Below are 26,041 nucleotides of genomic sequence, written 5' to 3'. Positions count from 1 at the left end.
AGTATATTAACCTGAATGTAGTTTCTTTGTTTGTGGCTATCAAACTTATCTAGTGGTTGAGGCAAAGCAAAAGCTACAATTATATGATATTCAGAGAGGAGCACTTGTCAGGTTGATTGGGAATTTAAAAGACCAAACTCACCTTTTTAACGTCGTATCTTTTCCCCCCATTCATATATTTATACTATTAAAAATAGTAATAGAAGCTTCCCAAATCAACATAGGTATAGAAGAAAGGATAAACTTGAACTCAAGAACTCTGTTAAATATTAGGGGCTTCAGCAATAGAAATTGTATTGCAAAGAAACCTATTGTTTTAGGATTCAAATGGATATATTGAACATTACATATAGTATTTAACTTTATTAGTTCTGTGCATACATTTTTTTTAAAGTAGGAATACTACCAAATGTCTAGCTCTGTTATTTACAAATAAAAGGGGAGTTAAGGCTGCACTTGTGCATGAATTTCCAGGAATAACCTCACTGGAAAAAAAATATTCCTGTTTTTTTCAATAGAGAGAAGCTCATGGGCTTGCACTGAAGTTGGTAATTTCCCCCCCACCCCTCTCTCTCTCTTCCAGAAAACAGAACTGAGGCTTCCATTTCTGATTTTACTTAAAAACTGCTAGTATGGGGAGATTTTGAAAGATGACATAATTAATGCAAGAACTACAAGCTCTGGAATGACTAAAACGTCCTCATTTTTTCTTTTACATTTTTCTTTTTCTTTTTGCACTACCTGAGATACTATACTTGAATTTCTCCTATATTTCCAATAGAACAAATACAACTGTCCCACTGAGCAATCAAATGAACTACAAATTAATTATTTTGACATGTACCTTCCTGATGAACAGTTTGTATAATATCTTAGTTCTCAGTTCCTGCTGAGAAAAAATTGTTCAGTCTTTAGAAGAGAGACAAAGTTCCTTGAAAGCACGTACCCCACCCCACCCCAAACCCATAGCATTGTAACTTTAATATGATTTGTTTTATAATGTCAGCCAGGCTTTTGGATAGTGTAGAAAATACACAATAGATTGAGGAAACTGTACATCCCCAAAGGCCAAAGTAGGAGGTTATGGTTGCACTTAATAGTAATGAGAAGTTTAACTTCTAACTGCTGCTATATGTGATAGCTTTTTAATAAATAAAATTAAACATTTGAGGCTGTGGATTCTGCTTGCACAGATGCCACCAAAATTATATTTTTTAAAAACCACAAAACTATGCATAGCCATACATCTCAGTGTTAGAATAAACTGAGCCTCAAATGGCATGATAGATTCAAAATAGTTTGTTGCAGAGAATGCTTAATAATGACAACTGCCCTGAAGATAATAAAATCAGTGGGACTTCAGGGCATATGAAATCTCTTTTTTTGTTGTTGTTGATTTTAATACAACTTACAAACATCTGTATTGAATAAAGAGGCAGTGTGTACTTAAGTTTTACAAAAGTACTGTCTTTATTCAAAAAATCTAATTAAGGAACACATAATAGTTAATAGAAGGTCCTGCATACTAAAAACTTGCTCTGTGCAGCTGTTCAATACTTGTGTAGAAATAGGCTTTGCAAATGGATGGTGGTTTTGCCAGTGGAAAAGGGTGTTACAGCGGAATCTTATCTGCCCATATCTAAAGCTAGGCAAGGACATCCCTGCTAATTACTCCCACCCATTAATTAGGAATGGGCAACTTCTTGTAGCCAACATTGGAGGAAGGGCATATCAAAATGGATGAGGCCACAACACTTGTGGGCAGACTGGCTTTTATTTTTTTAAATTGTCATATGCCTCGTTAAGAGCTTATACGATGTTTTCAACTATTTTCAACCTCAAAATGGAAGGAAGCTTTCAGCCATTGTGGTCCGAGTGGGCACTTCCCACCCCTGCTATGTACAATGCCTACAATGAGGATATAAGCAAACCATGACATGCCCTGGGTGCTCTAAATTTGTAGCCAGGCGCCATTATCTTATTCAGAAACTAGGTGTTTTTTTCTCATGACTGAATGCTCATCAGGATCAAAACATCTCCTGCAGCTAGAGCTCTTTGGCCAGATAGTTCTTTTGGATTTTTAAAACAGTAGACCATTCAACTACACTAGTACAGTACAGATGCAGATTTAGCAAGTCCGAGTGCCAGCTTCTGGGGAACAGCCTCAAGCCATAGCTCTTCCTGCCAGGGCATCTGCAGGGTATGGTCAGAAAAGTCAAGATGGCAACCACATTGGTGCAACTGAAGTTCTGCTCACTTTTTATATAAAACTAGGCAGAATTTGGGTTGCACCACTGGCCATTCTTTTGACCGTATCCTGCACATACCCCTGCCTTCCTGCAACAGTTGATGACAACTTCAACCAGTCTGCATAAATGTGAATATTCTATGAAGCCACAGCTGGCAGAGTTTTCTGTAATGTTTGCATTTTGTTGAACCAAGAACATCACTTTTTGCTATAACAGTTAAGCAAAATGTCATTTTCCCTTATTATAATGCTTGCCTTCATTGTTCGGTTTTGTTTTTTTCCTAATCGCTTTAGGGATATCATTTTAGCACTTTCATTTTACATTTCTGCCTATTGATCAGATCTACATTTGGATATAACAGCTGGTAGTACCTTTCTAAATACAATTAGAAAGTTAGCTTTTCCATGGAAGAGGGAAAACAAACAATGAAGGTGAACATTTTTTCTGGTTGATGTTACAAAATTCAGCTGTTTTAAAATGCAGCTTAAAGTGATTGCCTCTTGGTTGTTACGGTGAAAAGAAAATGAACTGAAACTGACATATTTCCAGATATGACATTTTACACTGTAATTGATCAGACTGATGGGAGAACATTATTCTGCTCTGATGTAAGGTCTCAAAGTTTGAAAATCAACTTTATACTTGTTATGTATAAATATTGTAATTGCAGAAGTCAAACACTTCTGCCTTGTTATATAAAACATGATTTTAAAGTTAATTTTAAGCTAAATCATTTTAATCTATTGTAAAATAACATTTCAAATAAAGGACGATAGAAGTATATTGTCTGAGGATATGTTAAAGGTCTTGTTTGTATGATTGCAAGAGTCAGTTCGGTGTAGTGGCTAAGGCCATCAGTGATTAAGGGAGACTGGGAGTCCTAGTCCTGCCTTAGGCACGAAGCCAGCCAGATGACCTTGAGCCAGTCGCGCACACTCAGCCCTAAGAAGGAAGAATGGCAAACCACTTCCAAATAATCTTGCCAAGAAAACTGCAGTGACTTGTCCAAGCAGTCACCAGGAGTAAAAAACTGATGAAGGCGCTAACACACACACGAAATAATAATTGTATACCAGCTTGTATCACAGGCCAGTTGGAAACTTTCAGGGACATGCCAGGATTCTCAGAATAATCATGAACTCTGACATCAATCTTCACATACATATATAGCTTAAAGAGGAACCTTATCCACTAAATCTCAATAATCAACCTACTGACAGTAGAAAAGCACTGGTAGAACTCCAGTATGAACCAAGAAAGGAGGATGGGAGAGAGAAAGCAGCTGAATATGGTAGAAGCAAGGTTCTGTCCCTCCCAAAAGTTGGTAGCTAAGATAAGCATTTATCTCTGGAGGAACCATTAAATATTCCAGCAAGTGATCCAGATATTCATTCTTTAACATACTTATCTCTAAAGAATTAGAGAACTCGGCAAAGTTGATAAATTCCAAGGACAGTCAAATGACTCCTTTTAGGCACGTGTCTGTTAATCAAATTTCATAAAAGTCATTACATAACACTATTTCAAAATAGCCAGGTCTATTTATGTCACAAAAACCAATATTCTGCCCATGATATTTCCTAATCACTTATTCTTCACTTCTATTGTTCTGAACATTTGCTCTGACTTTTTTGGCGGTGGAAGATACAAATTACCAATATTTTCTAGGTGTCCATAATGTTGCAAATACAATTGTTCTGCCTACAGGATGTAGAATCAGACATAATCATAGATAATTTATTGCCAGGAAACTACTTTGATACAACAGCTAGTAGAGAACAGGAATAAATATGACAGCTTTTAGTTATGTGAGAATATTGAAGAGTTATCCATTAAATTTCAGATGTAGAACCAAACTAACCAAAAATACAGACTGAAGCTCTGTTCCAAGTTGATCCCATAGTATTAAAAGTATCTTGCTGCAGAACAGTTAAACTAATGCAGTAGTCACTCCTAAAGGCCTCCTAACATAGCTACCTCTGTGTTAGTAAGCTCCTTAGGGCACTCTATGGGGGACATGGGAGAAAATTAACAAATGTGTCAATATGGATCTTATTTAAAGTGAAATAAATTATTATTTATAATAGTACAACCTGAAACAATAAGTAATCTTCAGTGTTTAATTCAAAGTAGACTTAGAAATTATGCATCTCAAATACATACATATTTTTATTTTCAATGTTTTAAACACATGGTAATTGAAATGCCCCCTGATCTTACCTGCTTCACTGAATTGCAATTACACTATGTTGATTTAGCATACACAATGATTGTTTTTTCCCCCGACTGAATTGCAAAAATGACCATTTTTCATTTTCAGTATTTAAAATGGCAAAATAGTTTATCCAAAAACATAGCATTAGTTGAACTCTAAGTTTTTCTTGTTTTGTTTTTGCCACAATTTTCATAGATAAACTAGGAATGAAAACATATTGACAATAAAATTAGAAGCAATTGGGAATACTGACAGTTTAAACAGCAGGATAAGTAATATATAAATTATACCAAATGCCTGAAAACTGACTATTTCCTATTTGGGCTGCACTGAAAATATAGAAGTACAGCTTCAAAGTGACCTGAAATCAGTTTCAAATAGATTCTAATATTGAGGAGTCATGCTATAATTACAGGCACGCTGGTACCTGCATTGCTATGTATTTAACTTTCCCAATTATAGCTGACAGCAAAGATAGTAATTTCCCCATAAGAAATACCCATAGCAGCAGAAAAATAACTTTTGTGGAGTAGGAAAGTGTCATACCACTATTATATTACATAATGAATTAATATAAAGTGCAGTCTTCAGAGTAAAAATTTGGATCAGAAGCTATTTGGAATTAAACATTTCAATATAGCTTATATAGAAAAATACTGAGTTAAAAGCAGATCCTTTTTTTAAAAAATGAAATTGTTACATTATAAGTGGTAGGAAGTTTTGCCAACATAAATGTGAAATCGTCTACGCAACACTTTTTCTTTGATACTACAGGCTGAATCCAGACACTGTTAGATGCTGAGCGTTATTCCTTGCTTCAAAGTAGGATGTGTCTGTTTCATCATTCGGTTGAGGTATAAACGGCATGGTCTGATTGCGCAGATTATCCCAATCCACCCCATGAAAGAAGGGATGAAGCTTCAGCTCTAGAATGAACATTTAAATAAGGTGTTGATTTAATTCTGTGACTTTCTCATACTTTCTAATGGTTTTTATTTATGATTCTGGATGTTTCCAGAATTAATTCTGGATTGATTTTCTGAACTAAGTCTCTGAACAATCCCCAGACTACAGTTTAAACGAAACACTATTCTTAAGAATGTTTGCCAATTCTGCCCTGCACTTAGATTTGAAATGAGGCTTTAACAAACATAATCTCTTGTCAAATCAGTATGTCAGTCCTCTTTTCACTAACTTGGAAATTCCAAGAAGTAATTCTGCGATTTGGGAATTCATTGGCAAGTGTAGCAAAAAGTGTCTACATTCACTATAGTGAGAGGAGAATCACATGTGATGTCCTGAACTCAAGGAATAAATAAGACTGCCATCCTTGAATGGATTTTCTTTTGTTAGCCATAAAATATTAGGTTGAACTGGTTTGTGACTATCTGTATCACTAAGCTTTAAGGACGGATGGTTTGGCTCTTCCCTGCGTGGGTTGTTTTCCCAAAACCTTCAATGGTTCATGAAGTGTTTCATGCCACCACCACCCAGCCTCATGCAGCCTAAAACCATAAATATTTATTTAAATTATAAGCTTCTAAGCTACCAGGTGAAGAAGAGATAACTAACCCTTAAGTCCAGCTCGCTTGGCACTGTCAACAGTTAAAAGAATATCAATGGCATTCTGAGCATTATCTGACAACTTCTCTTCACCTTCAGGCCATGGGATATCTGGAAACACACATACACAGAAATCAGTGCCACGGATTTATGTTAGATGAGGAATCTTTGGATATGGTTTTGATGAAAGCGATAATTACCCCTTTTAAGAATATTCTGGAATACTTGTTGTGGTGTTTCATCATTGAATGGTGGAATTCCAGTTAAAAATTCAAACAAGCAAACTCCAAGGGCCCACCAGTCTACGGCAGCACCTGAGATGAAAGCAATTCAAATAAATTCGCATTGGTTCCAGGAGATGCGTTAAATCAAGCTGTACTTACAGGAAGAATAGAAGTCTAGGAAGATAACACTTAATAGCTGAACATTCCAGACAAATAGCAATTGCCTTATATGTACTTCTTCCCTTGTGCTGTTCTTATTTTAATACTTACCTAAATGCTGTGTGACAAAAGCACATTGACGCAAGCTGTATCTCGTGACTTCCAGAGGCCAATTGCAAAGCTAAACCAAGCCTGCTGAATTTCTCAGGCTTTGAAGGAAAATCACTACTATACTGCTATATTTAGAGCCTCATATTGCAAAGATTAAACTCAGAACTGAGTAGTAAAGGTTTCACTTTGTTTTTTTAAGTCATCTGATAATTGTGGAGACCCATGTATTCTTTAAAAACCATGTACATAAGATAGTCTCCAGTGAGAAGCTTGGATTCAATGGCAAGTTCTCTTCTATTTAGGACTATGTCTAGTTAATGTCTTTACTCTGACAGTTTTCAGGTCATGAAATTCAGCATTGGTCAAACAAATGCAATCAGAAGCAAAAGAAGGCAAAGTTGTTGAGGCACCAAACCCATGATTAAGCAACATGCATCCTCCAGCTGCCACATTACCAAGCTCTAGATAGCCCATCTTGTTCGGAATGAAACATGCATTAGCTATGCCAACTTATATGCAGTTCAGATACGGATATTATCGTCCTTGGTGTTTCAGAGATAAAAGTTCAGATAAATTGGATGCACTGGCCAATCACAGCTAAAAACCTTCAGTAAATTCTAAATGTACTGAATCATTTGGTCCACTTGTGCGTGAGCATAATTTAAAGCACTCACATGATCAAGAAATATGTCTGAACCATCTCATCCATTTTCACTTAGATAGTTCCCCCGCCAAAAAGCAAAAAGCCGCCTAAATTTCAAAAGCCTAGCCCTACAATTCAATTTAGTGTTTAATTTTTAATGAAACTGTATCCAGTAATCACTGAGACATGTTGCAAAAGAACTTGAGTATTCCCTCTGCATTAAAATGTCAATGCGTAATACGCATTCTATACAAGAAAACCTATAGTTTTATATCTGCTGTTGTAGAACAGAAGTGGCCAAATTTTCCTAGGCCAACATATTAATTTTTACTAAAAGACACAGTCAAAATCCACATTTCTGCTGCATTTTAGCCTTTGTGTGATAAACCTATACACTGCAATAGGAAAGTGATAAAAGAAATTTGTGTGGTTTTCTTCCTCTTCTCCTTTACAAATCACTGGATAACGTGAACTTTGGAATACAAGAGAAAGCACTCTTTTCAGATTGCAACTCAGCATATTTTTAAAGTGGAGAAAGGAGGGTCAAAATTACATTTGTAAAAAAAAAAAAAAGGAAATAAAGGAATGTGAATTTTTCCCTATGAGAGATGTTAGCCTTTGCAAGACACACTTTTATTTTTGTTGAACTAGACTAACAAAATGACCATTTTGGAAATATAAACTGAGGTAACTCATTCTATATACTTTTCAATATTTGTCTTGAACAATGTGAACTTTGTTTAGTGAAGTGCTGTAAACAAACTTACCAGTGGTCTGAACTCCTGTATGTAAAAAAAAATCAAGTAAACATTTGGTATATTTATCCTTTTGGTATATTTATCATATTGCATTCACTTATTAAATGCTGATGATGCTTAACACTGAGTTCACCACCAATTAGCAGTTTTCCAAAGAAAAATATTCTTTCTTAAGATAGTTCTTGGATTTTTATATAAACCAGCTGAGTACATAATCTATTTATTCATACCTAGACAGAACATAAGGGGGAGTTTTAAATTTCTGAGAATCAAATGAAAGTACTTCTGGGCCACTTCAGGGTACAACTGGAGGGTTGTATGTTTGAATGTAACATCCTCCCCCCAATCTAGACATATCAGTGAGATGGCTAAGACTATATCAACTTCTTTGACATTTTTTTACATATATAAAATATTTTTTACTCAGCTTAGCTTTCTTTACAGAGATTCTGCAATGTCTGAAACAGAACTAAAGTGATATTTTTGTTATGTTGTTTTTATTAACATATAATGTTGTTCATAAAACATAAAGACAAATCAAATGATAATAGAACATTACAGACCATCACCCACAGTCCAAATCCAGTCCCTCCTTTTTTTTGTCTGTAAGACGGAATCATTTTACTCTCAAATGACATACTAAATTTAAGTGAATTCTTGACGATGATATTCTGGGTGGAAGGAAGGAGCGGTTTTTAAGTTTAAATCCTGGATTCCATTAGGTTGGTAATTAAGGATTAAAAGAAGTCAGAATCTTATAACACTGAAAAATGTGAATGATTAATACATGTAACTATCCATAATTCCAGTCAAAATTAGTTTGTTTACCATGAGTCTTTGCAAATAGAAGTTCAGGTGCTAAGTAGTCTGGGGTTCCTAAAATACGTTCTCCTTCTACTGGAGCAGCCCCTCTTCGGACACTTTTTGGGGTCCTATAGGGTGTACCAACATTTCCCTGAGGAGTCTGGTTCAAAAAATAAATATTACATCAGACATAAGTTAAGACACTGAGAATATATTCATTTTGTTCCTTGATTCAAATGATGAATGGCTGAAAAGAGAGCCTAGTCACTTATCAGCAATGAAGCATCTTATGCAATTCCAAAACACTCAGTATTATCTCAAACTAAAAGGGTTTTCTTGTATGCCTCTCTTGTGGCCAAAGTTTTGATAAGTAGGGACTATACTTTATTATTATTTTTAATTATCTAAGGGATGTCTTTGGAAAAGTTGGGCAGATTCCTGAGTCTTTGGGGGGAGGATTGGAGATTTTTAAAAAATGCAAATGAAATGTCTTAAACATAATTATTCTGAACCAGATTGTTTTGGGTTGCCAAAAGTCAATTACCTAATTTTGGCAGCACAATTCTGGGGTTTTCATGGGTTGCATCAAAAAGATGAGGGATCCATGGGTTGCCTATTTTGGTTCTGCACCAAGACTTCTATAGATTCCATCAGTTTCACTTTAAACAGTAAATGACAACTGGCCATAAAATCCTTAATGCCACTCATGAGAAGCACCCATCTGAAAAGTACAAGAGGTTTTGAGCCTTGAGCTATATATTCACCATAAAATTAAAACTAGCCTTATTACTCAAGCTTCTATGCTGTTCCAATTCATTGACTCAGTGGACTACAAAAATCTCAATTCAATGTTAAGGTTAAAATCATACAAATATTAAACAAAAGAAATATTGCAGGATTTTCTTAAAGGCTACATCGAGCATCCCCAGTTTTCCTCCAATCTAGCACCACAACCTCCATAATTTTTAGCCAGCGCAGCTAAGAGCTGTATAAGATAGCAATTCTGGGAGTTGTAATCCCAACACAGCTGAGGGTCCCAGATTGGAGAAAGCTGATATAAATGATTGTTAAATCTTTCACTTTATTTTGAAATGATGTGTCTTTTAGTAATGCCCTATATGGATGAATTTTATATGCAATTCACGTAAATCCATGAAAAAAAGCTGATGCTTCTGTTTGCTGCCTTATATCCAGGTAAGAACTTAGTTTTAAATAAATGAACATAAGGAGACTCAACTACACTTCTTGCATGCTAACATTTTGTTGTTTTCTCAAGTGGCATTGAAGAAATGCAGAAATGAAAAATTTTGAATAAGCTGAATTTCAATTCCAGTAAAATTAAGATTTAAGTCATGACTAATTTTCTCATTGAATTCAATAAAGAAATGCAAATAACTTAGTTTGGATCCCAGTTTACAGGAGTTTTCTCTCTAGTTTAATTGAGGTTATATCCTCTAAAATGTTGTTGGGTGCGCATACTAGGAATTGTGGGAGTTATATATAATCGCCAACTTCTGGATGGCACCATCTTAAGGAAGGTAACCCATCACATGAACAAATGGGCTATAAAAATCTTGAAACTGAAAGAATATGCACAAGTATATTAAATGCCAAGTGATTACCACCAAAATTTTTCTTTGAAGAAGAACAAGTGTGATCCAATTAACATGGCATTCCTTTGGGAATATTATTTGTATTAAATGCCACAACATATATGTACATCTTTATGTAATACAATTTTCAGTACATTCATATGTATAGCAAAATAGGTGTGGTACCAACATACAAACCATTTTCAGACTAACATTCATATTTAAAAAGAATTAAATATGAAGCAGCCCAGAGTTTATATTTCTGCTAAGGAAGTTCTATAATAATTTTTGATATAACTTTATCTAATTAGAAGAGTCCTGTCACATTTTGCAATTCACTGAGATCCAAGGCTTCTAAGGAAAATTCTTATAATGGTAAGTTTCCCTTGAAATAGAATTATAAATAAAATAATAGAATGTAATAGTTGAAAGGGACCTCTAAAATCCATTAAAAAGTGGATCTAAGGTTGAGAGTTGCCCATCACTGGCCACATTTGTAAATTTCATGAAACTCCTGTCAGTTGAGGGATTCCTGCCATATATACCAGTGGGATCTAAGCAGCTGTTTATATGAAAATGTCCTAAGATGCTGTATTGCAGTGTTCAATATGCTTGTTCAGTACCTACCTCATATATCCTGTAGGGTGTCCCTTTTTGTGCAGGTGTAATTGTCATTGGATAAGAACCACTGCAAGCAGAGATATCCATTCTTTCTACAGATATCATACTAATTTTTGAAGGCTCAGATGTATTAGACATATTGATAGGGCTGTTGTAACTTCGGAAGGCAACAATATTTTTTTTAAGGGCTTTCAGCATCTCCATTGGTGAAGAATGAACATTGATGTGATTGTCTGTAATATATTTCAAATTCTTATCTTGATTGTGATCCAGAGATTTGCTCTCCTGGATAGGAAGCATTGGCTCACCTCTGGAACAACAAGGTGATGCTGCTAACATAGCTTCTGGTTTTAGTTCCTCAAGGGGGACATCTTTAATGCTCCCATTTAAATCAAATATGTGTTTTTCCAAGTGGTTCTCTGCAGCAGAGACCTCTGGAAGGGATAAATCAGAGTCCATGCTCATGCTTGCTAAAGGCTTTTCATCATCAATGCATAAGAAACTGGAGTTTGTGTGTTCCTTTTTCCCATCCTTTTCACAATCTGCATCTAGTTCATTCATAAGATTCTTAGCTATTAAAGGGGTCCCTGGTTTGTTCCCTTTGTTTTGTTCCATACCGTTGGAATCCTCTGCTTGAGTTTCCTTTGCACAGATCTCTTGTGTGCACTCTTCAAGTTTTAAGCAACAGATTTCAGTTGTCAGACTTGTGCTTTGCTTTTCTGGAATCTCAATTATTTTACAGCCGCGCTTATATTCGCCATTGTTTTTTTTCACAAGGATATGTTCTTGAGAAGGGCTAGTGTCAACTAATTCAAAGCATCTTTTGACACCAGTCTTCTGCAACACTGGTCTCTCTTTCTCTTCTTCCATGAGATTGTCCAAGCCCAGATGGGAAAAGTGACAGTTAGAAGGTTTTGCTACCTCCTTGGATTGGACAGAGTTGTCTGTGCAAAGCTTTTCTTCCCATTCTTTGTATTCTGATAGACATTTTCTGACTAAGTCTTTCATGTCACAAATCCTTACAGAAATATCTGATGGGTCAAAGAATCCACTCCTTCCATCATGCCTTTCTCCAGAGTCATTACTACTAATAGGGGAAATAGCAGATTCCAGCAACTTTTGCTTTAAGACTTTAGTGTTGTTGACAAGCAGAATATCTGCACACTCACGTTTCTCCATTGCGTTCACTTGACCTGCAGCAGAGCAGACGTCTTCTGCTTCCTGAAAACCAAGTAGTTCCAAACTAAACAGTCAAACATTATTCCAATCCAACCCCAAAGTAAAGTAATTACATACAATGGAATAACTAAAATTAAAACAAAATTAGAATGAAACAAAGGATGCAGAACTAATATGTAAATCTAAAAAGCATTAAAAGGTGTAGAATAGCATCTTTGCTGAAAGAGGCAAGGCCTTGTTTCTGAGGAACAGGCCTCTGGACATTCCAGACTCTAGGCAGCAAAATATATGGTTTGTCTGCTATTACAGTGGTACCTCGGGTTACGAACGCCTCGACTTACGAACCGGATCTGCGGCCATTTTCCCTCCTGCCATGCAGTCGCGGCTTCTTGTGGGCGAGGTCGCGGTAGCAAGGAGACGTTCAGTGAGGCTTGTGGTGTGTTTTGCGCTGTTTTGCGAAGGTTTTTGGTGTGTGTGTTAGCATGGCTCCAAAGAAAATGCAGAGCAGGCTTGGCGGGAGTAAGCCTCTGAAGAGAAATTTGCTTCGGGTTACGACCAACTCGGGATACGTCCAGAGTCACAGAATGGATTAAGTTCGTATCCCGAGGTACCACTGTATTTCAGATGGAAAGCACCTCTAATTCTGATTGGAACTGAATGGAAAGAGAGTCCCTAATCACAACAGCTTTCTAGTGCAATTTCACATCCAAAATCAAAACTACCTCCATGGTGGTTGAGATAAAATGCTTATTCCTACTAACTCACCTTGTGTAATACTGAACTAAAAATAAAATAGTATATTAATAGACATATTACTGGGAGGCATAGTACTTGGAAACTTATTTTAGTGATACGTTTTTCCTTCCCTACCCCAGAAATACTGTACTCAGTAGGATCAAGAGAATGGCTTGTACTTGTTCTTATACGTACATCCCGCTTACATAGAGGACCTTGCTTCAAGTCCACATTTAGCTATAGAAACTCACTGGTTACTATGGGGCAGTCTCTATTTCCCACAAGCCACCCAATCATATAAGCCAGTTTATTTATATATGAAATTATGAAATGAATAATAATGCCTCAATCGCCCAACTTCATGGGAATAAAATTGAAGACCGGAATGCTATGAATGATATCTTGAGTTCCTGGAAGAAAGATGATATAAATTTAACCAATAAATAAATGGTGAAGACAGAATCACCATAAGCTTTAAGATCCAGATACTATTTGAAAGTAGAGCATGTTTTGCTAGCCTTGGAGAATCTTGTATTTCTATAGGCATGTTCTCTATTGAGGAGCTGTATTTCATGTGTAGAATCTGAATGTATTGAGGGGACAAAACTGGCATAAGATGGGTGTGTGAACTCAAAATTGCTATCAATTACCTGAACCAACTTTTAAAAAATGTTTGTATCAGGATAGGAAGAAACAGCCTGACATTTGCAGAACCAAAAATATAGCAGACGAAGCAACTAAAAATTATATCTCCTCATCAGAATTTGCTATCCATTTTCTGCAATGCTACCCTACTTGGAAAAACAATTTTTAAAAGCCTTTGAAATGTTGTCCAACACCAATGGAGAATCATTCAAGTCAAGAAGAAGCAAACCCTCAGAAAAGAAGCAGTCCTAACCTGGATGTCTTTTTCCCACCTGGGGCTGCTGCAGCACTCTGATTCCATACTAGACAGCTGGGTCCGGGAATGGCTACTGGCACTAGATGTCCCATACCTTCTTCTGGACTGAAGCAGAGTTGGTGTTAAACTCTTTACAGGCATTCCAGGCATAACAGCTGAAGAATCAAGGCCTTCAAAAGGAACAGGTCATTTTTGTCTTTTTAATAAAATGATGACTTACAGCAAAAATAAGTGTGAAGGCTTTTTCAACTGAGCCATAAAGCAAAACTGCTTCAGATAAAAAATATAAAATGTGTTTCCTTTAAATAAATAAATTAGACATTTCTCTCCTGCCTTCAAAATTCTTTCTAGTGGAACTTTATCTTTTTAACTCTTTTATTTTAAATTTGCTCAATTATGAGACTTTTCTGGCAGGTTAAAAAAGCTACTAAATGTATAAAAGGCAAGAAAACAGTAGAATATCAGTTTATATTCATATAGAAAGAGTATAGTACAAATAATAATGAACCACATAAACTACACCAACACAATTTTTAACCTAAATTATCAGCACTGAGAAGAAGAACCATGTTTCTTGCCATTGTTGGGTGCCTCTTTTACAAGAGAGAAGGACCTTGAACAATGGAAAAGAAACAATTTTTATAGAAGTTGAGGACTACAAGGCAGGAAATCATAGGGATCTGATTTGCTGGCCAGTTTGGGGAACTAGGCAAGTCCTTGTCTGTGTATAGGTTGAATTCTATTGTTAAGCAAAGTGGGCCTTTCAGGAGGACAGCAGAGTTGAGGAAGTTCATTATTAAAGGAGGTGAAATGTTCAGCTGATCAGCTGATAGAGGATGGAAAGTTGGGGTTTCTCTGTTGCAATTTCCTTGTAAGGGTTGCCCTTGGGCTGTATTGTGAGCTGGTGAGGATGCTTCTTTTCTTTGGCTTAGATGGGATTGCAGGAGGTTTTGTCTGGGGGCAGGGAGAGTCAATCTGGGACTGATGGGATTAGGCAAAGAGAGCAACTGGGTTTTGACCCTGGTCATATCTAAAAGACGGGGGAAAGGGTGCAGTCTCCATTTTGTTTATTAAATTTATTTTCTCCACTACAATAACCATAAAGTAACACACAACCATTCAGGAATTAATTGTTCAGAGTTTAAAGCACTCAGAAGTGAAATGTCATCAAGATGAGCAATGGGTAAGCCTATTTTGGATAGGATTCCAACATGGGGGCACCTACCCCAATGGCCTTTTCCACACAAAAACAATATCTTTAAAAGGGCAGGATCACAAGGATATATGAAATCCTTCCAATGAGATACTTACATGCTCTCAGAAGCTCACTTGGCGCTATAGAGTAATCTTTGTAGCTTACAGATAGGGGCGAAGCAAATCCTCGAGAGAGTTGAGACATGTCTGCACAAATAGGGCTTGGACTATGCACAGGACCTTTTCCTCCAACTGGAGTATACTGTCAAAATAAGAGAAGGGTTTTTTTTCAGTAGATATACATATCCAAATTTATCACAGGCATGGCAGCTTATAATTTCTGAACTCAAACATATGCTTGGGTATCTGGAGTTTTACAGTAAGGTTTCAGATAGATAGATAGATAGATAGATAGATAGATAGATAGATAGATAGATAGATAGATAGATAGATAGATAGATAGATAGATAGATAGAATACACACGCACAATCTCAAGCTTTTTCTCATATAATGCCCTGTGGATCAATAAACACTAGAAAAACCAGAGTTTCACTGACCATGCTCCTGAATGTTAGATATGTTAATGACAAGGCTGTAGAAGGCTCTCTCAATGCACAATGACCAAAGTCAGCTGAAATGCTGGGATTTGCTATTTATTCAAATGGCTAAAAACCTCATGTAATTTAGTAGAATTTCTTTGTATTTTCCCACCTAGTATCCTCACTGCTATTTTTTGGGCCCTAGTTAGATTTTTCTATACTCCCAGATTTAAGTATTTCATTATGCAATCTCCAGCAATATCAGGAGTGTGATCTTAATTCTTGTACAGATGATAAGTGTGTCAGCTGACAGTTTTACATTTATAAATTTTGACCTTTTGATTCACTTTATATTGTGTATTTGTCCTCATAATGCTTTTATCTCTTGTAAACAATACTGTATGAAGCCTCAAGAAATTCATTTTATGACAATTTCATAAGTTAAACAAAATGAATACATTATTTTGAACACTTACAAAACCAAAAGAGCTGATAAGAGATAATACTTGTCCAGGAGTACGAGAATAGTCTTGCTTAGGTTTAGACATTGATGGTGTAGTAAGAATATCTATCATATTTATTTCTGAAAAAAAGTATGATCATTAGGTTCTAAATTATAATTTGATAAATATTTGTAAAACATGCAACCAAAGAAAATAATTACTTTTCATTATTCTTGGGTTCCTTAAGGACTATGTGCAGACTTAATAATTGTTTTAAACTGAAAATAGTGTACAAATAATCTATAATTGGACATACGAATTAACACTAAATGTTAAAAAAGTATTTTGAAACAACTCTGACATACACAGATGCATACATAAAGATTTGTAGGGCTCACCTCTGTTCAAAGTAACCCTGGACAGTCCAAAGTCTGTCAACTTAATGTGACCCTCATTAGATATCAGCATATTGTCTGGTTTTAGGTCTCTAGTAATAAAAAGAAAATGAAATATTTGTGTATAGTTTAGTGTAATGCACCTTCCCCACTTGATGATCATTGAGGGGAGACTAGATTGGGGAATGACATAATCATTTAAAGACATTAATCAACACTGCTCCCAAATATATTTTATACAATATAATTATGCCTACATATCTATCCTGGCTCAGAGTAATAACTGAAGTGGTTATTATGGACAAAGAAGTGAGCCTGTCTACTAAGTACACATACAGAGTGCACAAATGCCCTTGCGTCAGTAGAAAACAGACTTTCAATTCTATGCCAGCAACATTCCTATAGTTTATTATTGCCAAAGCAATCAGAATAAATCCTCTTAGAATGCTTTGCTTTGTGAGTGTGTCTATGTGTGTACTCTATAACTCTGCATTTCAGAGGAGAGCACTAATCTCAATGTTCTCCTCCTGAAATGGTATTATAATTATATAAGAAAAAAGGTGCTCCAAACTTTTTCCTTTGAAGCGGATCCAAATCCATTAAACTTAATTTTTAAAGCAGCAGGTCTGCCACAAAAATAATTATGGGTGATGAGTTAAGTTAAAACCTTTTGAAACTATCTGCAAACTCCCTAGCCTAAATAAATGAATAAATGAAATAAATAAATGAAATTCAGCAGTAGAACTGCATAGCATGATTTTTACCTATGGATTATCCCATGCCTGTGAAGGTAATCAAGAGCCAGTGCTGCTTCAGAAATATACTTCACTGCCATTTCTTCATCAAAGTAACCATATATATGAAGAAGAGATTTAACATCTCCACCAATAAGATATTCCATTACCTGTCAATGAGAAACACCTTTGTAAAATGCATACACTAATTTGGCTAAGAGCAGAGATAGGCAATCTGTGGCCCACATGGGCCCTCCAATCTTTTGTATAATCCTAGAACCCATTCCAATTGCCCTGCTAAACTCCAGAGGCAAAACACTGAGAATCATCAATGCTTTTTCTACCATGTTAAGTGTTATTGATGTTTCAAGGCCTAAAACAAATAATCTTTAAAACCTTGCCACTCAAAAGCTGGGCAAAACCAGAGAAATCATAGCTCTGTCCACTTGTCTTGAGATGGCCCTGTCTGCTGAGATAGCCCTATCTATATGGATTATCCAATAGAAAACTCTGGCTTTAGGATACAATTTATTTCAGATTACCCCATTCAGTTCCTATCCATATATATTGTGGCTTCAACACATCTAACTTAGAATTATATGAACTAAAATCCAATACATCTGAAGGGCACCAATTGAGGGAGGAAAAGTGATACAGTCCATATACCAAACTCAGAAATGTTCATTAGTTTTCTAGAACGATCTGCATCTGAGAAATGGCTATAAAAGGCTAAGTTAGAACATGATACAGGCAAAACCAGATATTCGCTACAATACAGCTTTAAAATATTGGAGCAAAATTGGCAACTGAGGTTGATATTCAAACAAAGAGTGATAAAGACATTGGACAATACTATAAAAATAAATCATAGGTTGAAACAACAGTTAAGCTATACTTGAAAGAAACAAGGCTTTCTAAAACTGTCTGAAACACATATTTTGGAATCTGTCTTAAGATACTGCAGGTAGGTTACTCACCAAGTAGACATTGTTGGCAGATTGAAGTGAATAGAATAAGTGTACTATGAAAGGACTTTTACTGAGAGCCAAGGCATCTCTTTCTGCCTGTACCTGATGTGCCATATTCTTATTGATCAGATCAGCCTTTTTCACTACCTGTAAAACAATTGTGCATATGGTAATACATGGATCATACTTCTCCACTGAAGAAAAATGCATTATAAAATTATGTTTTCCCTATGCCTGATTCACAAATGTTCAGCATGAAGAATCTTGCAGAATGTCCCATGCATTTAATGCCAAATAAAACAAACTCTCATGAAGCATGGTATAATGTGGACAATGCCAATCAGCTAGAATTCTGTGCAGCCTTAGAAGCAGCATTTAAAACTACAGGACTTAACACGGAGACCCAAGAAAACATAAGGCAGTCAATCATACCACAGATCAGAAGAACACAGTATCAGCACCAACTCAAAGGAGAGGACAGAGCAGCCCTCAAAAGCCTAAGGAAGGATCAAACCATCATCATCCTCCCAGCAGACAAAGGCCGAACCACGATTATTATGGATAAATCACAATACTTGCAAAAACCCAAAAAGTTATTAGAGGACAAAGAAACCTACATCCCACTTAACACCAACCCAATACAGAAACTAGACAACCTAATCAAGAGAACCCTCAACAACCTAACCAAGAAAGGCCAGATCACAAAAGAACAGTGATGGATGAAAAGCAGTGGACCCATCCTCCCACATTTCTCTGAACGACCAAAAATACACAAGCCTGATATAGCTCTCCGACCAATTGTATCTTTACCAGGGACTCCAACATACAACATAGCAAAAGAAACTGACAAAAAAGCTTGGGCATCTCACAGAGAAGAAAGAATATTCTATCAACTCCTCACTACAGTGCCTCCAGAAAATCAAAGATGTACACATAGATGAAGATGAAATCATAGTCTCATTCAGTGTCACAGCACTCTTTACATCCATAAACCCAGAACTAGCAAAAGAATCCATATCAGCAGTACTACACAACACACCCGACCTAATCAAATACACCCAGATCGAAATGCCCAGAGTCACGGACTTCATCAACCTCTGCCTCACTACTTATTTTCAGTGTGATGGACAAAAATACCAACAAATCAGAGGCACACCCATGGGATCACCACTGTCAGGACTCATAGCAGAGACTGTAATGCAATGCCTAGAAACTCTAGCACTTCCACACATACAACCAAAGTATGTATCTGGTATGTAGATGACACCTTTGTTCTAATAAAAAAGAAACAACTAGAGAAGACACATGAAACCATCAACAACACCTTCAAAGGAATAAAATTCACCAGAGGGGAAGAAAACAACACGCTACCCTTCCTGGATATCCTCATCAGCAGAGGAAACAACAAATTAGAAACCCAAGTCTATCGGAAGACAACCCACACTAATCAAGTACTCCATTACCAAAGTAACAACCCAAACCCCCACAAGAGGAGCTGTGTAAGAACATTATTCAAACGAGCACAAACACATTGCAGCGACCCAGAACAGCAGAAAAAGGAAACAGACCACCTGTACAACATCTTCCAACAAAATGGATATCTACATAACTTTATCGAAAAGTACCTGACCACTCAATCGACTACAACACAATCAACACAAGCTATGAAAAGGATCACACTGCCATACATCAGAAATGTCTCAGAAACTACCAACAGACTATTACAACCACATGGCATCTCCATAGCACACAAACCAACTAAAGCCCTCCAAAACATCTTAGGCAAACCAAAAGACCCCATAGCCCAAGAAGAAAAAACAGGAGTCATCTACAACATAACAATGTAAGGACTGTAACAGGCACTATGTAGGACAGACAGGCAGAAGACTAGCAGACTGCATCCATGAACACCAACTAGCAGTCAGAAGACAGGATGAAAACTCTTTAATCTCACAACACAGGGACATATTCAACTATAGTTTCAACTGGGAAACTGTCAGCACCTGAGACCAAGCTAAATCCAAAAATGCAAGGGAATTCCTGGAAGCTTGGTATTCAGACAAGGCAGCCATCAACAGGCACGTAGAGATAAACATCTACACACTATTCAAAAGAGACAATAGAAAGGAAAACAAAAGACCAGAACATCTCCTCACCAGCAATCATCACCCAGATAGGCAGAGATTAACACCAAGATTATCACCATGATCAAGCAGTAAACAATACCCTAATCAAGGAACTACCAGAGGAAAAAACAAAACAAAACCCCCACCAACCCTGGCAGGGCATATGCCTAATTTGGCACTGAACCTATGACCAACCAAATGAAAGCGAGCTTTTGGGCTTCCACTATTAACTGGTCTCCGCGGCAGCTGCTCGGAAGCTCCAGCCAGCCCCACCCGCGGGCACCTCACCTTGACGGCATAGAGCTTTCCGCCTTTGCGACCCAGATAAACCTTCCCGAAAGCGCCTCGGCTGATGGGCTTAACGATGGTAAAATCCTCGATGGAGGGCGGCTGCGGTACGGTGATGCGTCTCCCGCACGAGGCGCCCCCCTCCTCCTCCTTTCTCAAACAGTCTCGGGGTGCGGAACTTTCCGCCATCACAATCACTGCCGCCACAGTCCCGTTCCTCTCCGGGGCCTCCCTGCGCGCAGCCCGAACCGCGGCTTCGCCCCGCTACAATTCAAAGCTAAGCTCCACCCCCTGCTTCCGCCACGTCGTACGTCAACCGAAAGGACGTATGACGCATTAGCCACCAAGGCAACTCACAGGGGCGGGACTCATCCTCAACGCTTCCGGTTTCCCCGCTCCTGCTGCGGGCTCGACTCGGCTTTCGCTCTCTTAGCAACGCCGCTCTGGATCCGGCAGTCATCAACGCAATTGTGCCTGTTTGGGTTGGGTGTCCTTTCATCTTTGCCTCTAAATGATATTAGGAACAAGCGTGATTTGTCAAGCTGTAATATTATTATTCCTGAAATTGAGTATTAATTATTCCTCAAATTTATATCCACCCTTCAACTATATCAGTGTTCAAGGATGTATATCCAGGAGTTCAAGGCGGCTTTCATAACCCCGCGGGAATCCTGAGAGGGTGGGAGATTGTGGTGGCACAAAGTCAGCTAGTGAGGCTTGAGTACGGATCTGAAAATGGGGCTCTCCCGAGCTAGTCCAACACTAAGGTGGCTTTGATCATCCCAGTTCCACGCAGAGTGCTGTTCAACTGCAAGAGGAACAGCCAGGTTAGTTTGCTGGTGCGAGGGTGAAAAACTACTGTTTCCTCCAGAAAGACGTTTTAAACCGGTTTAAAATTAAAATAATTCATGAATATAAAACCGCCTTCATTACACAGGGATGGAGAGGAAACTAAAAGCACCAGATCCCTTTATTCAGCACTAACACCGCCAAGGGCGAAGAGGAACTATGAGGCGGACAGGGACGGGATAAAGGGGAGGCCAGAAAGAAAGAGGGGGCATCCTAGTCACTTTTCGTCCTGGCCCAAACAATCGCCCTGCTTGTCTGCGCCACAGAGAGCGCCTCTATTTCACTAACGCTTCCCTGTGATTTACCACATCGCGCGGACACAAGCTCAACGTCCGACCGAACAGATCCTCCCAGCCACCATTTTGCGAGAGGCGGCGGGACCAGCTCAGCCCCAACCGTCTCCTTCGAGCGCAGGGCTACCCTGAACCCCCCGTTGCTAGGAGATAGGGGGTCACGGGGTCACCCGGAAGCACTCTTCCGGACAACCGTCAGCTGCCGGGCGGGGTTCAGCCCGGCCTGTTCTAGCCCTGGGAGGCGGCCATTTTCGGGAAGAGCGGATTAGCCTCCGAGTCCCCTTCCCCGCGAAGAACGAGGCCGTAGGGGCCGCAGAAGAGGAGGCGTCCTCGGTCTGAGCACAGCGTGTCGGGCCGCTTTTGTGGCGGGTGGCGAGAAGGATGCTTTCCTTTTCTACTACGGTGCAGCCTCAGGTGAAGGCCTCCCTGGGAGCAGCTGGAAGCCGCTATTCTGCGTAGCCAGAGAATCGGGGATGGCGGAGCGGGGCGGAAGGGAAACAGGGTCCTGAAGGAGTGATTTGGGGAGGGAGGCTCCGAAAGGGCGAGGCTGGGAAGGCGAGGCTTCCTTCCTTGGTAGGGCGTAGAGGTTTCAGACGATCTGCGGGAAAAGAGGGAAAGAAAGTTTTTAAAAATATGCTGGAGTTTGCTTTCACGGGAATCAGCAGAAGCCGATAGAAGCATGCCGACGGTAGCCCCTTGAATTGAATTTAAAGGCATACTGCTGTTGAAGAGGAACGCCTTATTTAATTCAATTAATTTCCTTTGAAAAAGCTCTTACTTAATGGCTGTCTCTTGCTTTGTGGAGATAAGTTCTGTTCGTTAACTATGACATCATATTTTTGTTCTGTGCCTATTGATTGTGAACTTATTGTGGTGACTGGGAGTTGAGAGCGAATCTATGTCCTGTTTCATAATGTTATAGACTCTTGCTTAACATTTTCACCCTAAACTCAAATACCCAAACCAAACATTTGAGTTTTTCAGCACATTATGCAAATATAGAAGTACTAAGTTATCTATGTGGGAATCAAGACCTTATTTTAGGTTCAGATAACATCTGAGGGCAGTTTTGGCAAATCCCAGGATTAGGTTCATAGAAACTAAATACTGTAATTCAGTAGTGGACCTATGAGAAGATGATCCAGTAACTAAATTTTTAAATTCTTTTCTGATCTTGTGTCCAATGGATGTGTTGGATTACAACTCCCATAATTCATGCTCAACATGCTTAAGTATGGAATTTGTAGTCCAGTACATTTATTAGTTAGAGAGGTTGCTTTGTATAGAATCAAAGCATTCTGAGGTTACAGGGATACAAAATAAGATAATCTGAATCGACCTTTCAAAGTTGTAGCCTTGGATCCAAGTCTTGTTTTACAGTGAAGGACTGATCTTCCAGTCATAAAAAGTATTTTTGCTTTGGCCATAAAATACTTCCAAAAGCTGTGACAGGCTGCCTGTTACCTTTACCTTAGTTGATGAAAAAATGAGATGATGTTTTAAATGGAAATTACAAAATTACAGACAGTCACCTTTGTTGCATATCATGTATTAAATATAAATTGATCAGTATTCTTCATTTGTAGTTACATTGTTTAAATATTTGTTTTATAAGAGTAACATTATAGGTTAATAAGTTGGTAGTTATTGTGGCTGAGATACAGCATACCAACAACACAGACTGTACATGATTTATTATTTTGGCCTAAGTATCAATTTCAAGCTCCATACTTATGTCCTAAACATTTTCAGTAAAAAAACTTTTGTTTAGCTTTATGTAGCATTCTATTTGAAAGTCTATTATAATATAAACTTTTCACATGTCTAAAAACAACCAGATGAGGTGGAATTAACATTTATAGTTCTTAAATATCTGGTGTCAGTAGGTATCATCTGTGTCAGTTAAAGGTAGACCTCGACTTACAACCAGAATTTCCATCGCTAAGCAATATGGTTGTAAAGCAAGATGTCATGTGACTGCATTGCTTAGTGATGGCAATCCTGGCACTCTCCATTGCCATCATTAAGCAAATTCCACCAGTCGTTAGCTGAGGGCCCACTCCAATCCAAGCCATTCTGGGCTTGGTCCCCCCCAGCCTTGAGCCTCAGTTAGGTAAGGGACTGCCTCCAACTCTCCCCACCTGCCTATCTCCCCCCTTCTCTGCCCTTTTGGCTGCCCTGCATCCTGCCTTGCGGGGTGGCAAACAGCCCCTGAACTGCATGGCTCTCGGGCTGCTTGCCACGCTGTGGCTTAGGGGTTTCTTGGCCCTCCTTCCCCCTTTGCTCACTCGCTCACACCACACCCTCCTTTGCTTGCATGCACCAGCGCCCTCCTTCCCCCTTCACTTGCTCAAGGGGGGGGCGCTTCCGGGTACTGAAGGACTCTCCAGGGGTGCTTCCGGCACACAATCTACAGCTCACATTGGAAGCTGCTGGCCATTTGTGAGGCTTTCTCTTCCCTCCTGCAAAGCCCCAGTGCAATGCGAAGGGGGCACAGTGCATGCAAGTGAGCAAAGGGGGAAGGAGGGCACTGGTGCACGCAGGCGAGTGAAGGGCAGAGGAGGAGGCTGTGCATGTGATTGAGCAAAGAGGGAAGGAGGGTGCTGGTGCATGCGTGCAAGCAAAGGGAATGAGGGTGCATTGTGTGCAAGTGAAGAAAGGCCAGGGTGGGTGGGGAGACTTACCTGAGTGACTTGTAACCTCTGCTGCCAGCTTCCCTATTGACTTTGCTTGTGGGAAGCTGGCAGGGAAAGTTACAAATGGCAATCATGTGATCATGAGGTGCTTGTCAACTGGTCATAAGTGCAAATGGGTTGGCAAGCACCCAGATCATGATCACATGACTGCAGGGGCTCTGCAATGCTGTAATTTTGGGGACCAGTCATTTCCATTTTTTCAGCACCATCATAACAGTCACCGAACAAATGGTCATAACTTGAGAACTACCTGTATGTTGTCATATTGGATAAGATACCAGCAATACATATTTTGTTCATTTTCAGATAGTTTTGCAAACATGGTAAATCAGTATGTTGTTATTGTCTGTACATGTATTGCTAATACTATACATATTCCCAGTTTCAGTGATCTAATTTGATTATGGGTATTTACAAGAAATACTTATTTCACAAAATCAAAATATTAAAGTTAGTTCAGGGAAAAGAATTACTTTGCTGGGTGGGAGGCATTTCTTATACATTGTATCCTGTAGTAGTAAACTGATTGCTTCTAAAAAGTTTTTAAGCATTTGCAAAATTAAAACCATTTTTTTTGTAGTTTTCAATCTGTTACTAAAAATTATATTTCTGTCTATGACGCTGATTCAGTGTTTAAAATGTATTTTGAGATATACAGCAAGAACTGCTTACAAAACTGTTTACAAAAAATAGGCTTGTGCATTATGCCTGAAAGCTTAGGGTTCTTATAGTTATTTAAGAACTAAGTTATGTTACATGTGTCTTAACAAAGCTTGTCTTTTATACTAGGTTACAGTTTCTTTGAGTCACCTCATAAATGCATTTCATCCACCCAAAAGTTTAACTCAGTCTTTCATCACAACATCTACCCAGTCTGTGCAGAAAGAAGCTCCACCTGAACATGACGTGTTAAACACTGAAGTAAGAATCCTTGAATGATGTAATTTATTTATGAACATATTTGTTTAATATAACTTAAAATTACTTCGAATCATGAGGGAATTTGGGGACAATTAAAAGGAATGGCTGGTGTAGGTCTTCCGGGCAGTGTGGTCGTGTTCTGGAAGTTTTGTTTCCTAACGTTTCGCCAGCACCTGTGACCAGCATCTTCAGAGTGCAGGAGCACAGACAGGAGCAGTTCTCTCTGTGCCCAGGGTGATGTGACCCTTTTTGTGGGTATTTATAGAGATCTGAGGGGGGGGAAGGGGGGGGAAGGGGGGGAGCCCCTGAGCCCAGTCGTAGCAAATTTCTACATGGAACATTTTGAAAAACAAGCTTTAGAAACCGCACCCGTTACCCCAACATCTGGTTCCGATTTGTGGATGACACCTTCGCAATTTGGAGTCAGGATGAAGAAGACCTAGAGAAGTTCCTGAACCACCTAAACTGCGTCCACCCCAATATACAATTCACCATGGAAAAAGAAGTGGATGGCCAACTTATGCAAACCAGACCTCAAATTAGGACACAAAGTCTACAGAAAACCCACCCACACAGACCGGTACCTACACAAAAACTCCAACCACCACCCACGTCAGAAAAGAGGCATTATCAAAACCCTCATGGATCGTGCCAATCAGATCTGCGAAACCCAATTCCTAAACTCTGAACTTAACCACCTTAATTGGGTCCTACAAGCGAATGGCTACTCCAAGAATGAAATAAAAAGAGCCATCAAACCAAGAAAACAACATGCGACTGAAGAAGAAAAACAGCCACCCACCAACAAAGTATTTCTGCCCTACATCAAAGGGGTCACAG

At 38.6% G+C, this 26,041-nt stretch overlaps 3 protein-coding genes across 11 annotated transcripts in view; 2 read left to right on the top strand and 1 right to left on the bottom strand.

Annotated features, from left to right (window-relative positions):
- Positions 1-5,371, top strand: part of ACBD5 (acyl-CoA binding domain containing 5) — a 29,968-nt gene extending 24,597 nt beyond the window's left edge. For 5 of the 6 annotated variants that reach the window (XM_088150312.1, XM_088150310.1, XM_088150314.1 and 2 more), the window contains one exon: positions 5,239-5,371. In XM_088150312.1, the coding sequence (XP_088006438.1) occupies positions 5,239-5,266 (28 nt within the window). In that variant the 3' untranslated portion in view covers positions 5,267-5,371. Of the gene's footprint in view, positions 1-583; positions 1,808-5,238 lie in introns of those variants that run through there. The other variant, XM_088150315.1, reaches the window with a different exon arrangement.
- On the bottom strand, positions 3,740-21,689 carry MASTL (microtubule associated serine/threonine kinase like). 3 transcript variants are annotated; one of them, XM_088150309.1, is made up of 14 exons: positions 21,597-21,689; positions 20,800-20,949; positions 18,038-18,175; positions 17,091-17,230; positions 16,330-16,418; positions 15,965-16,071; positions 15,066-15,210; positions 13,752-13,924; positions 10,946-12,160; positions 8,751-8,886; positions 7,932-7,946; positions 6,228-6,341; positions 6,037-6,138; positions 3,740-5,390 (listed from the first exon to the last, which is right to left on the bottom strand). In XM_088150309.1, exons 2-14 carry the CDS (start codon positions 20,812-20,814, stop codon positions 5,233-5,235), a joined length of 2,547 nt encoding a protein of 848 aa, XP_088006435.1. In that variant the 5' UTR covers positions 20,815-20,949; positions 21,597-21,689; the 3' UTR covers positions 3,740-5,232. The 3 variants fall into 3 exon arrangements, with proteins under 3 accessions (XP_088006435.1, XP_007420823.1, XP_007420824.1); XM_007420761.4 differs by lacking the exons at positions 20,800-20,949; positions 21,597-21,689 and adding an exon at positions 20,443-20,699; XM_007420762.4 differs by lacking the exons at positions 7,932-7,946; positions 20,800-20,949; positions 21,597-21,689 and adding an exon at positions 20,443-20,699.
- Positions 21,690-21,814: 125 nt separating this feature from the next.
- Positions 21,815-26,041, top strand: part of YME1L1 (YME1 like 1 ATPase) — a 34,008-nt gene continuing 29,781 nt past the window's right edge. For both annotated transcript variants that reach the window (XM_007420764.4, XM_007420763.4), the window contains exons 1-2: positions 21,815-21,998; positions 25,070-25,201. In XM_007420764.4, the coding sequence (XP_007420826.1) occupies positions 21,966-21,998; positions 25,070-25,201 (165 nt within the window). In that variant the 5' untranslated portion in view covers positions 21,815-21,965. The remainder of the gene's footprint in view (positions 21,999-25,069; positions 25,202-26,041) is intronic.

The sequence above is a fragment of the Python bivittatus genome, unplaced genomic scaffold, assembly GCF_059951505.1.
Source record: "Python bivittatus isolate LINGU-HERP-01145 unplaced genomic scaffold, Pbiv_v1 ctg000610_np1212, whole genome shotgun sequence".
Taxonomy (NCBI): domain Eukaryota; kingdom Metazoa; phylum Chordata; class Lepidosauria; order Squamata; family Pythonidae; genus Python; species Python bivittatus.
The sequence above is the reverse complement of the archived record's forward strand: the minus strand, read 5'-3'. Positions and strand labels throughout refer to the sequence as shown.